Genomic DNA, 14,359 nt, shown 5'->3' with positions numbered 1-14,359 from the left:
AAGCGCCTAAAAGGTATGAACGTTTTCCAGGCCTCTTGATCACTCCGTCCTGGTTGCCTTCCCAAAGCGTGACCCCAGTGTGCGCCCATGAATACTGCACTGTCAGGACCCTGGCCGTCCGTTTCCCAGCCCTGAGTAGAATCGTTTTTACTACTGTCATCGTCCTGCCAGGTTGCACGTGGGCAGAGGAAGTCTCATCATTCGAAGTGCATTTATTTCGTGGCAAGTGCGGTGGAACGTGGGTGTCCCCCGCGCCGTGGCCGGTGGAGGTGCGGGTGGGCTGAGCGCGCTGGTCGGCCCAGGCCAGGCCGGTGCAGCCGCTGCAACCCCGGGCCCCACGGCCAGGGGGCGCTGCGACCTCAAGCCCCCGCCGGCCGGACGGGGCGGGCTGCGGGGTGGTGCCGCGGGCGGGGCGGGGAGCAAAGGTTGGCGCGTCCACACCCGGACCTTCGCGGAGGGGCCGCGGCATCATGACGGTGGGAGCCAGGCTCCGGAGCAAGGTGGCGAGCGGCCTCCCGCGCCGCGGGGCCCGGGGGCGGGGGCGGCGGGCGGGGGACGAGGAGGCCAACGCCATCCTGGAGCACCTGGAGCTGGACGACGCGGCGGCCGAGGGCGCGGCCGGCGCGGGGCGCCCGGGGGCCCGGAGCGCGCGGCGGGTGCACCTGGCCGCCCTGCCCGAGCACTACGAGCCGCTGGAGGAGCCGGCGCCCGGCGACAAGCCCAAGAAGAAGCACCGGCAGAAGCTGAAGAAGTACGGCAAGGTAGGCCCGCCACTGCCCGGGGCGCCGGGTGCGGGGCGCCCACCCCGGCTTCCAGCTGACCCGATGCGAAGCTGGAGTCCGGTCCCCGCCATGTGACGGCGCTCAGCCTCTCTGGGCTCCCCGGGCCCCCTGCAGCCCCCACGGCCACCCTCTCTCCAGCATTCGTGAGCTGGGAAGTGAGGGGAAAGTCTCAAGTAACGACAGAAACTGAAGCAGAGGTGTCACTGGGCACCCGTGTACTTGCTACCCCGCCGCCGGCTGGCTAATGCCAGCCCCGAGGGTCGCTTAGCCAGCTGGTTCTTATTCCAGATGCGTCTGACACTCCCTTGGGTGGTGTGCAGGGCAGAAGTCGGCGTCCCCTTTTACAGGTGGGAATACTGAGGCATGGGCGGGGCTCGTAGAAAGTGACTCAGTTAGAAGGTATTGAGTTGCAGCTCGGTTTATCTGTTCCTGGAAATATCTCCTCCGGGATATCCCACAGCTGAGAATTGTTTGAGTCATTGCCCCAAATATTCCCAAGGTTATGTCAAGGGCCCAGGAGCTGGACAAATTCCCAAAGATGCACAGTTATCTGTGTGCTCTGGGGCCTGTACACTGCCAATTACCTGGGGTAGGAGTGGGGGGTGGAGAGGCAGAGAGAAGAAGAAAGAATGGATATGAATTTGGGATAAAAGGACAGTTTCTGTCTGGAGGTCAGCCTGGAAGCAACAGCTGCCCTTGCTCCCTGGGGCTGGACACCACAGCCCAGAAGAAAATCTCAAATTAATGGCATCGTGGCCAAAGGCCTCATCTGATTTATTGTCCAGGGATCTGTGTCCTCCAGTGGCCCTTATCATACCTGAAAGCAGCCAGTCTCCATACTTAGGTTCATCATCCTCTCTGAAGGCACGTCAGCAGCTTTGGGAGCAGTATACAAGCAGGCAGTTGTAAAACAACAATAAAAACGATAAAGCTGGGACTTGCAGGCTCAGGGTCGTGCTAGGACTCATCATCTCCTCCTGGCTCCAGCTGAGCACAAAGAAGCCATCATTCGCCTCTCAGCAAATTGTGAACTGATGATGTGGAAATCTCAGCTCAGAGCTGGCTCAGAAGATGTTTTGGGGTTTGGACTATGTGCCAGGCACTGTGCTAAGCACTAGAGAGAAAAATGGGTACGATGCAGCCCGGCCTGGAGAAGCCCACCTCTCTAGGCACAGCTGGGGCCGAGTGGTTCCGACCCAGGCAGAGTTCTCAGGGGTGAGGCTGTAAAGTCAGGGATGTTTTCAAATCCAGGATGATGTGGAGACTGGGCACAGAAGGGTGAGTTAAGGTTTCACAGGTTAACAATGAGGTACTACTTCACACCCACTAGGATGGTTAGCATCATCAACACACACACATGCACACACAACACAGAAAATAGCAAGGGTTGGCCTGGATGTGGAGAAGAATTTTTGTGAATTGCTGGTGGGAATATGAAATGGTGCAGATGGTGAGGAAAACAATTTGGCAGTTCCTCAGAAAATAAAATACAGATCTGCCTATGATCCAGTAATTCCATGCCTAGGTATATACCCCAAAGAACTGAAAACAGGTGTACACACACACACACACACACACACACACATTCATAGCAACATTATTGACAATAGCCAAAAGGTAAAAACAACCCAAATGTTCATCAACTGATAAATGAATAAACAAAATGTGATACATACATACGATGGAATATTATTCGTCCTTAAGAAGAATGAAATACCGATACATGCTATTAACACAGATGAACCTCTGAAACCTTACACTAAGTGAAAGAAGCCAGACTTACAAGGTCACATATTGTATGTATGTATAATTCTATTTCTATAAAAGATCCAGAAGAAGTAAATCCAGAGAGACACGGAAGAGGTGTGGGTAAGGAAAGTAAATTTTGATCATAGAGCAGCTAGGCAAGAGTTGGAGAAAGGACACAGGGTGTGGAATAAACTTTAGCTCAAGGGGGAGACAAATCTCACCATGTTCTAAGCAGTGGATAAGAATATGGGCAGGGGAGCCAGACTGCCCGGCCACCTATTGGTTGTGTGATCTCGGGCTATGCGCACCTCCTTCTGCCTCGGTTTCCCCATCTGTCCCATGGACTAACATTAGGGTTGCGGTAAGGGGTAAATGAGTGAACGCACACACAGGTCATGTGGCATGTGTCAAGGGCTTTGTAACTGGGGCTCAGGAGGTGGAGGAGAGGCCCCATGTTTCCTTTCTGATGACTTTTTAATGAGCTCTAATTTAAAAACTCAGCCCCTGTAGCTGACTGTCCACCTCAGCTCTATACCTGCGTCCTGGCAGAATGTCACAATGGAAGGTTCATCTTTATACTCAGGGGAAAGTGAGCTTTGATGAGAGATGGTTCCCTTGCTGAAACTGGGAGGGGGAGGCAGGGGGTCCCGACATCACTGGGGGTCCTGACGCACTGGGGGTCAGCTGAGTCCCGAGGAACCCCAAGAAGCCTCACTCCTTGTGTTGGTTTCCTGTGACAGCCGGGACAAATGCCCACAAGTGGAGTGGTTTAAGACAACACACATTTATCCTCCACAGTTCAGCAGCGCAGAAGTCCAAAATCAGTCCCCCTGAGTTACAGCCATCAGTTCCTTCTGGAAGCTTCAGGGAACAACCCATTGCTCTTTCCAGCTCCAGAGGTCCCCTTTCTCCATCATCACAGCCAGTAGCATCTGCAAACCTCTTTCTTTCTCTCCCTCTGCTCCCATCTGCCTCCTCCTGCACCCCTCTTCTGAGGACTGTGGTCCTTGCGTGGAGTTTTATAAGGATATAAGGATTCTTCTAATGACTGGGCCCACCTGGATAACCTAGATAATCTCCTATCTCAAGACCCTTAATTTAATTACATCTACAAAGTCCCTTTATGTTTTGAAAAAGTTGTTTTATTGATTTTTAGAGGAGGGAATGGAGAGGGAGAAAGAGAGAGAAACACTGATGTGAGAGAGAAACATCTATCGGCTGCCTTCTGCATACCCCCAACCAGGGATCAAGCCCACAACCTAGGCATGTGTCCTGACTGGGAATTGAACTGGCAACTTTTCAGTGCACAGGACGATGCCCAACTGAGCCACACTGGCCAGGGCTGCAAAGTCCCTTGATTCTGGGGATTAGGACGTGGACATCTTGGGGGGCATTATTCAACCGGCCACACTCTCCCATGTTCCCCCACATCCCTCCACCCCTCAGACAGATTATTTGGGTCAAAAGCTCCACTGAGATCAAAGACTTCCAGATCTCTCTCTCGAATGACACAGAATTGACCATTGTTGGATGTTTCCATGTCTTTGTCTCTCGTTCTCTCAAATCTGTACTTTGACAGTGTTCCCGCTAATGAGCTATTTTAGTAGCGTTTTGTCTTTCTTTCTACATTGCAACGATGAAGTGACAGGCAGCTTTTTCAGAACAGCAGGCTGAGGCACTTGGAGGTACAAGCGCCCCAAAGGTCGGGTTGAGTGCAGCCCTCTGGGATCAGGGCAGCCCTGCTCATGAAGGATGCTCTTGACTGTGAGACTCGCTCCCCAAGGACAGTTTTGTCATTCTTGCAAGTAAAATTCTCCCACTGAATCTTATTACACATGTGTAGAGATGTGCCGCTCAGCAACATCACGCTGAAAACACACACACGCACACACACGCACACGCAGGTGCCTGCACCCCGCCGTCTCATTGAGAAGTCAACTTGGCAGTGTCGCAGGGATCCGTGACTAGAGAGCTATCGATGTGACCTGGCTCAGCCAAAGCTCTTCTTCGGCCTCAGGGTGATAAAGGACACCCCCAGGCCCTTTCTGAGTGCTGTTGGTCCAGTGTCAAGTCCCCTCCCTCATTCTGTTGTTATGAGAGTGATCCTAGGAACGTCTCCTCTTCAGAAACTTTCTTGAACGGGGAACAAAACACCGTAGATTTACATGTTACCACCACGAACCTACAGTACTATGGACTAAAAAGAGGCCAATGTCATTTTACAGCAGAATAACTGCCTACAGCTGTGCCAGGCACTGTCCTTCGTGCCTTCATTGTATAAACGCATTTAATTCTCCTAACAACCCACGAGGTGGTTACTACACATTCCCATTTTACGGGAGCAAACTGAGGCCAAGCAGAGCAAAGCGGTGATGGAGCTGGAGCGTAAGCCCAGACCGCAAGCAGTTGGTTGCCAGGCTGCAGCCTGCCTTCATTAGGGAGAGTGTAGGCAGGGCAGGGAGGACCGGGCCCTGAGACGCGGTGTCTTTGGTTTCTTCGGGGTTGAACGTCAGCTCCACCTCTTGCCAGCTGTGTATCCACAGACACATCTTTTTTTATTTTTTTTTATTTTTTAAATCCTCACCTGAGGGTATTTTTCCATTTATCTTCAGATAGAGTGGGAGGTGGGGGCGGGGGGAGAGAAACATCGATGTGAGAGAGACATCGATGGGTTGCCTCCTGCACGACCCCGACCAGGGCTGGGGACCAAACCGCAACCGAGGTCCGTGCCCTTGACCACAGTCAAACCCGGGACTCTTTGGTTCGCAGGCCAATGCTCTAACCGCTGAACCAATCCAGCCGGGACTATCCACAGATACACTTAACTCCTCTGCAGGTCTTCCTGTTGGAGCCCGATGGCCAGGGCCCCAGGAACAGACTGTAGCCTTCCCACGTCAGCGTTATTTGCCCCGTGCAGCAGGGGGATGTGCCAGAACATGCATGAGGTCGCACAAAGTGGACGCCCCACGCAGAGAGCTGAGTAGTTGAGTCTGAGCCAAAGGTGTGAATTGGGGAGTCATCAGCATTCAGGAAATACTTGTCACTGCAAACGGATGAGACCACCTAGGGAGAGATTACTGGCCAGTAAGGAAAGAAAAAAAGAAGAGAGGGAGGAAGGGAGGGGGCCTGGGACTGAGTTTGGAAGAAACTCAGTTTTAGTTTCTTCCATTTTAGTTTGGAAGGAAGGATAATGTAGTAAAGAAGACTGAGGACCAGCTGCCTGGGAGGTGGGGGAAACCAAGAGAATATGACATCGAAGAGGCCAGTGGCGGTGTCACGAGGCGTGTCCAAAGCTGCTGAGAGGCGGGGGAGGAAGGCAGACAGGAGTCGCCGGACCAGGCAGCGTGGCGGGTCAGCCACGGTCCAGCAGTCCTGGTGGGCTGAGTAGGAGGCCGGAGCAGAGACGGTAGGTGGGACCGCTCTGCCTGTGGGCTCGGTGTGAAGGAAAGAGGAGACCTGGGCAGGACCCCGGGAAGGATGTGGAGCAAGGTGATACCCAAGCGTCTGCATCAGCTAATGGGAGCAGGAGAGGACAGTTCTGAAGAGCGGAGAGCCAGTGCCTAGGTGACAGGGCAGTGACAGCAGGTGTCACAGGAATGGCCTCGGGGGAACAGGCCATTGTCTGCCCTGGCACACGGGGGAGATGGGAGAAGCTGGGTCAGCGGGAGCTTGTAGACAGTGATAGGAAGCTAAGTGGGGTCCCTCATGACTTCTGACCTTCCCGGTGAAAGCTGAAGTGGGGTCACCTAATGAGGGCATGGAGACTGTGTGTGTGTGTGTGTGTGTGCACATGTCGGAGGTGGAGAGATCTGCGGAGGAAGAAAAAGGTACGAAATAGTCCCTGGGAGAGAGGGGAAGGCAGCCCACTGGGCAGACGGGCGGTCTTGCCAGGCTGTGTCGGAGGCCAGAGTGCGGTGTGTGATCCCGCCCAGGGATTTCCTGCGAAGCCGGGTCACCTGGTCAGTGGTGCTGGATATGTTCTCGGGCTGAGAGACAACTGGATAATGAGGTCCGGGTCACCAACGTGAACACTGACATCATTAAGGACGATGAGGGAAGTTGGGGATGAGGACAGCAAGATCGGGGTGACAACGAGACCCCACTGGTGGTGGTCTCAGAGTTCCTGTGTGACCCCATCGGAATCCCTGCCCCTGTCTAGCATCGGGTCGTGAAGAAAAGGAGGAAGAATGGCGATCGGGAAAGTATGGTGCAGTACTTACCCCTAAGGATTTCCTAACTGTCTGAACCACAGACTTCTCCGGATGCAGCCATCGGAGATTTTTTTTTAATCCTCAAGGACATTTTTTTTTTTTTTGTATTTATCTTCAGATAGAGAGGGAGGGAGAGAGGGAGAAAGAAACATGGATGTGAGAGAGACACATCAACTGGCTGCCACCCACACGACCCCAACTGGGGCCAGGGACGAACTGCAACCTAGGTAGTGCCCTTAGCGGGAACCGAACCGGGACTCTCTGGTCTGCTGTCTCTATCCGCTGAGCCAAACCGGCCAGGGCAGCAATCAGAGACTTTAAGGGACAAGTGTGTGAGTCGGACAGGAATATGTCCTCAGGTAGAGAGAGGACAGGGTGGCTTTGGGTAAGGTGAATAAGGGACAACATTCTGCCTTCATAGGATCTGGTCACTTCGCTGGAACAGGGAAGACGAGTCGGCTCTGGTTAAAGAAAACGAAACTGTTTCGGTCTTCGAGTCAGCAGCCTCTCTGCTGTCTCCAAGATCTGGGAATGCTGTGGAAATACGTGCAGCTTGGAAGCACTCTGCACGTCCTGAGTGCACGTCCCCAGGCTGGGCTGGGGGTGAGACAAACATCGTACTTACCTCAACTTGCTCCTTTGCCCCGGGACAATGAAGCAGCTGATTCTTTGGGTATGTCACCTTTGTGCCAAAGTTGCCTAACGGATTTCTTTGCTTTTGTCTTGACTCCTAAACAGAATGTTGGCAAGGTGATCACCAAAGGATGCCACTACCTGATCCTCGGCCTGCAGGGCTTTGCAGCGGCCTACTCCGCCCCTTTCGGAGTGGCCACCAGCGTGGTGTCATTTGTCCGCTAGGGGGAGCTGCTGGGGGCCAGACGCCTTCAGAGCGATGGATGGAGGCCTCCATCTGGGCGTCGTGCGAATGCAGAAGCATCTCCGACTTGAAGCCATATAGCACTTGGAAGAAAAAAGTCTTTCTCGCTGAATCAGATGAGTGTTGGGAATGGGACACCTCCGCCCAAATGCTGAGCTTTCCATGTCGCTTGGACACGGGTGGCTCCGCTGGACAATCCCGCAGAGAATTCGGCTCGTGTTAGGTTTGGGATCAGAGTGAAGTCTGCTCACCCTGGACTCTTCTGGGAAGGAGGCAGCCCTTGACCGGTGCGCTCTGGTGGGCAGCACAGTGGTGGGCGGGGGATTTACACCTGGAGGGAGGTCATTTGCTGTGTTGTGCTGGGAAGGTCGCAGGCTCACAGGTGCTCACGGCCCTCAGCACCCAGTTCTGAGGGCACCAGAGGAACAGTTTGCTTATTAAGACATGTCCCCCATCTCCCTCCACCCGTTGTCACCAGGAGTTTAATTACAGGCTTGGGAAGAAGGAAGGAAGAGAAATCTCTTTGAAGACTATGGCACTTTGATACGGTGTTGACAATGTGTCGTGACTGTTTAAAGTAGATAAAAGCTTGTCACTGTCAGAGTGACAGGAATGTGCAGAGGGGTGAGGGGAGGAAGACGGGAAAGTTCAGGAACAGGCTTCGAGGTGGCAAGGTTGGTGAGGCAGAGCTCCTGGGGGCTGATGTGCCCACATGTTGGGGGCCGCCGGGCTCGCCTGCTCACGTGTGGCCGATGTCAGGGACCTCCTGACTCGGTTCCCAGCAGCATCGGCTCAGCCTCTCTGTGCCAAGCCATCGAAGGGAGCTTTGCTTTGGGAGCAAGGGAGATACTACATCTGGAAATGGACGTGCGTGATTTAGAGAAGGAACCAGAACGTGGGAGACTGATATGAAGGAAGTAGAGACGAGGCAAGAAGGGCGTTGGACGAGAAGTGGAGATACAGGACCCAGACCTGGGTTATCAGCTCCGGGAAGGAGTCCGGGGAAGCTTGTCGTGAGCTCACATTGTCTGCCTTGGTAGCTCCCTTTCCTCTGTGCTGCTCACACTGACCACAGCTCACCTGGATTCACAGGTTAGGGTGAGCGTGGTAGGGACACACCCCCAGGATGACCCATTAATTGACTTGCGATCACTGCAACAGGGAGGTAGAAGAAATAGGAGGTTCCTCATCCCAGGCCCTCTGCCAACCCCCACGACTGGCCACTGTCCTGACTTTGTTTCCAGAATCTCCCCAAGTCCAAAACAGTGACTGCTGCTCAGTCTGTAGGGTCAGTGGCAACACCGACTCGTTGCCCCTAGAAGTTTCCAGGCCATGCAAAGGAGGCCTCGGTGCTCTTGTCTCACCAGGGAAGCCCGGTCAGGGGCATTGGGGAGCAGAGAAAGCGGGAGGACAGACAGAAGAAGGAATGGCTGGAGGAGGACGTTGTAGCCGGGAAGCTTCTGGTTCCGGAGGCTCATGGTGAGAGGCACGCGGATCCAGTTCCTGCAGCATTACTATCTGAGAGGAAAAGAGCAAGCCAATGTCCTTGCTTGAGCCCCAAAGATGAACGTTGATAACGGCCCATTTTCACACGTGTACGATAATTAGAGCTTGCCCGGCCACACTGGGCGCTGGGCAGGGGGAGATGTCCAGGGAAGAAAAAGCAAAGCGGAGTTAACTGGGGGAGTGGAGCCTGCTGGTCAGAGGAAGGGGCTCGGGAGGGAGCCTGTGGTGGGCTGGGAGGACGCCCCTCCCCGGGGGCCTAGGGATGCTGAGCACCCCAGAGAAGCCTGCTGAGTCTCTGGGGAAATAGAACCGAGCGCAGGAAGACACAAGAGATGCTGAGGCCCGTGCAATGAGACCTTCCCCACCAGCCCCCGCCCCCTATGTTGGAGAGACCGTCAAGCCAAGAGCATTTGGCTCTGAACTTCTAGAAGTCTGGTTAAGAATTAACCCAGAAATGTCAAAAGTCGAAACCTCACAGAGACTGTCCCAGGAGCCAGGGTGATGGGACGGACGTTGAACCTCGGCCTGTTGCCCAGCCTGAGCAGACATTTACTCCGCCATGGGCCACCCGTGTTGCAGGCAACTTCTTATGCCTTTTCTTTCTCTTTGGTTTCTTTGTCATGTCCGGGGCCACACCCTACTGAGAACGGAGTGTTAGAGCTTTTCTATGTTGGACTTCCAGGCTGCTTTTGTATCCTTTTCTTGCCCAATTGTGTAAATTAAACTCCCAGTTGGTTGAATTTCGTGTGCGTGAAGATTTCTTGCCACGTCGCATTCTAGCCTTGCCTTAGACTCAGAGAGATGCCCGCAGCGCCCAGCCAGGTCTGAGGACTTCAAACAGCAGGTGGGGCAGTCGGGGCTCCATGACACAAGCCAGGGGGGCCCAGTGTAGCTGCGAGGCCCAGGGGCAGGGAGAGAGACCGACTCACCTGGCACTCTGCTTGGCTGTTAAAGGTGGGGCCATTCTCTAGAATTTTCCAGAAGCCCAGATCTGGATTTAGAGATTTTCCACAAGGAGCTTAGAAGACTGAAGGAGCTATTGCTCTCTGTGAACTGGGACACGCGGGCCCCCAGGGACTGCTACTGTTTGCAACTGCCAGGGACCCCAAGGTGGGAGCCTGGGGTCTGGCCTGAGCAGGGCTGAGGGGAGCTGCCAGGTGCCCACTCACTGAGTCCTGCTCAGGGAGCTGGTGCCTCCCACCCTGCAACTCCATCGAGAGACACCAATTAGGATCAGACTTCACCACCTCCGGGACGGGCGTTGCTTTCTTTAAAGGTGTTTCTCGGGTGATGCCGCTTGCATAACCTGTTCACGAGGCTGTAAACCAATGTGTCCGGTTCAGAGCAGACCTAAAATCAGGGCAAAGTACTGACTCACAGAGCCAAGAGCTCACCCTTCCTGACCCGGGCTCTTCCAGTCCACAGGGAGCCACCTCGTCCAGGTTCGCTCCACCCACAGGGAGAGAAACCATTTGTTCTGTGTCCTGTGAGAGGTTTAGAATTGCTGCAGAAGTAGAAAGGGGTGTGATAGCATCTTTTATTTGTTTTTGTTTTTTGCAGGGGACTTAACCATTGGAAAAAACACTATGCATGTTTATCTCTTATTTAACACATATATTTTTTAAATTAATTAATTAATTTTTTTAAATTTTATTTTTGTTACAGATATTTCTCCTTTTTTACCCTCCTCCCCATCGCCCCCACCCTGTCCCTGGCTTTGTTGTCCATGTCCATCAGTTATGCGTACATGCATATAAGTTCTGTGGTTTATCTCTTCCCTCCCCCCACCACCCCCTCTTCTGAGGGTTGTCAGTCTGTACCCTACTTCCACATCTCTGGGTCTACCCTATTTCTCAGACTGTTATGTTCATAATGTTCCACAAATAAGTGAGATCATGTGATATTTGTCTTTTTCTGCTTGGCTTATTTCGCTTAGGATAATACTTTCCAGGTCCCTCTATGTCGTCTCAAAGGATAAGAGATCTTTCTTTTTTACAGCTGCATAGTACTCCATTGGGTATATGTACCACTGCTTTTTTATCCATTCATCTACTGATGGACACTTGAGCTGTTTCCAGATCTTAGATATTGTAAATAGTGCTGCTATGAACAGGGGGTACATATATTCTTTCGGATTGGTGTTTCAGGCTTCTTAGGGTATACTGTATTCCTAGAAGCAGGATCACTGGTTTAAATGGAAGTTCAATTTTTACTTTTTTGAGGTAACACCATATTGTTTTCCATAGTGGCTGCACCAGTCTGCATTCCCACCAGCAGTGTACTAGAGTCCCCTCTTCTCCACACCCTCGCCAACACTTGTTGTTTGATGATTTGTTGATGGCGGCCATTCTGACAGGTGTGAGGTGATACCTCATTGTTGTTTTAATGTGCATCTCTCTGATGATTAGTGATGTTGAGCATTTCTTTATATGTCTCTTAGCCATTTGTATGTCCTGTTTGGAGAGGTGTCGATTCAGCTCCTCTGCCCATTTTTTAATTGGGTTCTTTGTCTTCCTTTTGTTGAGTTGTACGAGTACTCTATATATTTTGGAAATTAACCCCTTATCTGATGTATCATTGGCAATGATGTTCTCCCATACAGTGGGTTGCCTTTCCATTTTGATGGTTGTTTCTTTTGCTGTGCAGAAGCTTTTTGGTTTGATGTAGTTCCATGTGTACATTTTCCCTTTGTTTCTGTTGCCTTAGGTGATGTATCAGTGAAAATTCTGCTACGTATGATATCCAAAATTCTTTGCCTACAGTTTCTTCTAGGATTTTTATGGATTCATGGGTCACATTTAAGTCTTTTATCCATTTTGAGTTTTTTCTTCTGTACACTGTAAGTTGATGGTCTAGTTTCATTTCTTTGAATGTAGCTGTCCAATTTTCCCAACACCATTTATTAAAGAGGCTGTCTTTACTCCATTGTATGCTCTTGCCTCCTTTGTCAAATATTAATTGAGCATAATGTTTTGGGTCCATTTCTGGGTTCTCTGTTCTGTTCCACTGGTCTATATGCCCTTGTGCCAGTACCAGGCTGTTTTGATTACAGTGGCTTGGTAGTATAACCTGAAATCTGGTAATCTGATCCTACCTACTTTGTCCTTCTTTTTCAAAATCGCTGTGGCTATTTGGGGTCTTTTTTGGTTCCATATGAACTTTTGAAGTATTTGTTCTAGTTCTGTGAAATATGTCGTTGGTATTTTGATGGGGATTGCATTGAATCTATAGATTGCTTTGGGTAATATGGACATTTTAATGATGTTAATTCTTCCAATCCATGAGCAAGGTATGTGCTTCCACTTTTTAATATCTTCCTCTATTTCTTTTTTCAATGTCCTGTAGTTTTCTGCAAATAGGTTCTTCACTTCTTTGGTTAAGTTTATTCCTAGGTATCTTAATTTTTTTGTGACAATGGTAAATGGGATTGTTTTTTCAGTTTCTCTTTCTGTGAGTTCATCATTGGTGTATAAGAATGCTATTGATTTCTTGATGTTAATTTTGTATCCTGCTACTTTGCCAATTTCATTTATTAAGTCTAGTAGATTTTTGATGGAGTCTTTAGGGTTTTCTATGTATAGTATCATGTCATCTGCAAATAATGACAGTTTCACTTCCTCCTTTGCAGTTTGGATCCCTTTTATTTTTTCTTCATGTCTGATTGCTGTGGCTAAGACTTCCAGTACTGTTAAATAAGAGTGGCGAATGTGGGCATCCCTGTCTTGGTCCTGTTCTTAAGGGAAATGCTTTTAGTTTCTGCCCATGATGTTGGCTGTAGCTCTTTCATATATGACTTTTATTATGTCGAGAGATGATCCCTCTATTCCCACATTGCTGAGCATTTTTATCAGAAATGGATGCTGGATTTTGTCAAATGCTTTCTCAGCATCTATTGATATGATCATGTGGTTTTATTCTTCATTTTATTTATGTGGTATATCACATTTAATTGTTTTTTCCCTTTGGTTTTCTGATTGGTTGATTTTTTTCTACCCTGTCTTCTAATTCATTGATCCGGTCCTCAGCTTCCTCTACTCCGCTGTTTAGACCTTCCAATGTGTTCTTTATCTCTGATATGTCATTCCTCATTTCTTCTTGGTGGTTTTTAATTTCCAATTGGTTGATTTTCAACATTTCTATGTCTTTACTTATGGCATTTATGTCCTTACTTATACTTTTGAGCTTCCTCAAGATCATGGCTCCAAATTCTAGCTCTATTAACTTGCCTAACTGCTCCACATTTATCTCATCCTCGGTAGAGGTCTCTTGTTCTTTCATTTGGCGTTTGTTTTTTTGTTTCACCATTTTGGCTATCACAGTGGGCTTTGGAGCCTGCCAAATTTTCCCTGTGGGTGTTGGTGTTCTGCTGTTTGTGGCTCCCTCTCTTTAGTTTGGATGAGCCAGGGAGGACCCACGTTAAATACTACTGTCAAGTCTTACTTTCCTGGTTAGAGTTGCTAGCCCAAGAATGGTTCAGTTATCCTCCAGCTTTCTGCCTGGAGGCTATCAGTAGCAGTTATTTGAAGAGCCTTGGTTTCTCAGTTGAATGAAAAACTCGTCAGGTGTTCAGCATAAGGGGATTTCCCGAGGGTGGGGCAGATGCTGGTTGTTAATGAGCCTCAATTTGCATTTCAATGGCCCACCTGGGTGGGGTTGAATCTCTGAGGGAGGGGCCGCCGTCTCTCCCCAGAGCCCTGGGAAGGAGAAAGATGGCCACCGTCCTGCATGGCTGCAACTTAGCAAAAGCTCTGAGCACCCTCCACATCCTGAGTGTCCCCACACAGTTCCAGCCCAGTCCGCCCACCCTCCCTCTGCCGGAGCCCAAGGTGAGTGGCTGTGGCTATTTCAGTGTCTGCCCTGGCTTCATGCTGTGAAACCACTTGGGAGATTAACCTGAGGGTGCTGCTCACAGCTAAGGCCGCTGCTGTCCATGGGCTCCCATCCCCCCTCTCACGCCTCTGCAATCCTACCAGGTTCGAGTCAGTGTCCCTGGTTATATGGTCCTCGCAAGCTGCTTTTCTGTTGCTTTTTCCTGATGATTTGTCTTTATTTTAGTTGTAATTCCAGTTTGGTCCTGGGAGACAGTCTGTGTAGCTTCCATTCACTCCACCGCCATTTTGGAATTTTCTCTTACCACATATTTTTGTTGTTGAATTTATTGGAGTGACAGTGGTTAATAAAATGATATAGGTTTCAGGGGTACAATTCTATACTCCATCATCTATATATTCTAT

At 50.5% G+C, this 14,359-nt stretch overlaps 1 protein-coding gene across 1 annotated transcript; it reads left to right on the top strand.

Moving 5' to 3' along the window:
* The first annotated feature begins 470 nt into the window (after nt 1–470).
* On the top strand, nt 471–9,034 carry CUNH1orf115 (chromosome unknown C1orf115 homolog). Its single transcript, XM_036277525.1, has 2 exons — nt 471–761; nt 7,481–9,034. Exons 1-2 carry the CDS (start codon nt 471–473, stop codon nt 7,598–7,600), a joined length of 411 nt encoding a protein of 136 aa, XP_036133418.1. The 3' UTR covers nt 7,601–9,034.
* The last annotated feature ends 5,325 nt before the right edge of the window (nt 9,035–14,359 follow it).

This window comes from Molossus molossus, unplaced genomic scaffold (genome assembly GCF_014108415.1).
Source record: "Molossus molossus isolate mMolMol1 unplaced genomic scaffold, mMolMol1.p scaffold_m16_p_23, whole genome shotgun sequence".
Classification (NCBI taxonomy): domain Eukaryota; kingdom Metazoa; phylum Chordata; class Mammalia; order Chiroptera; family Molossidae; genus Molossus; species Molossus molossus.
This window is presented reverse-complemented; position numbering and strand designations above follow the sequence as displayed.

What these genes read in the sequence shown, in the direction of transcription:
- CUNH1orf115 (XM_036277525.1), top strand. Translation starts at nt 471, where the DNA reads ATGACGGTGGGAGCCAGGCTCCGGAGCAAGGTGGCGAGCGGCCTCCCG. An exon ending in AGCTGAAGAAGTACGGCAAG is followed by an intron (nt 762 to 7,480) that starts GTAGGCCCGCCA and finishes ACTCCTAAACAG; the next exon opens with AATGTTGGCAAGGTGATCAC.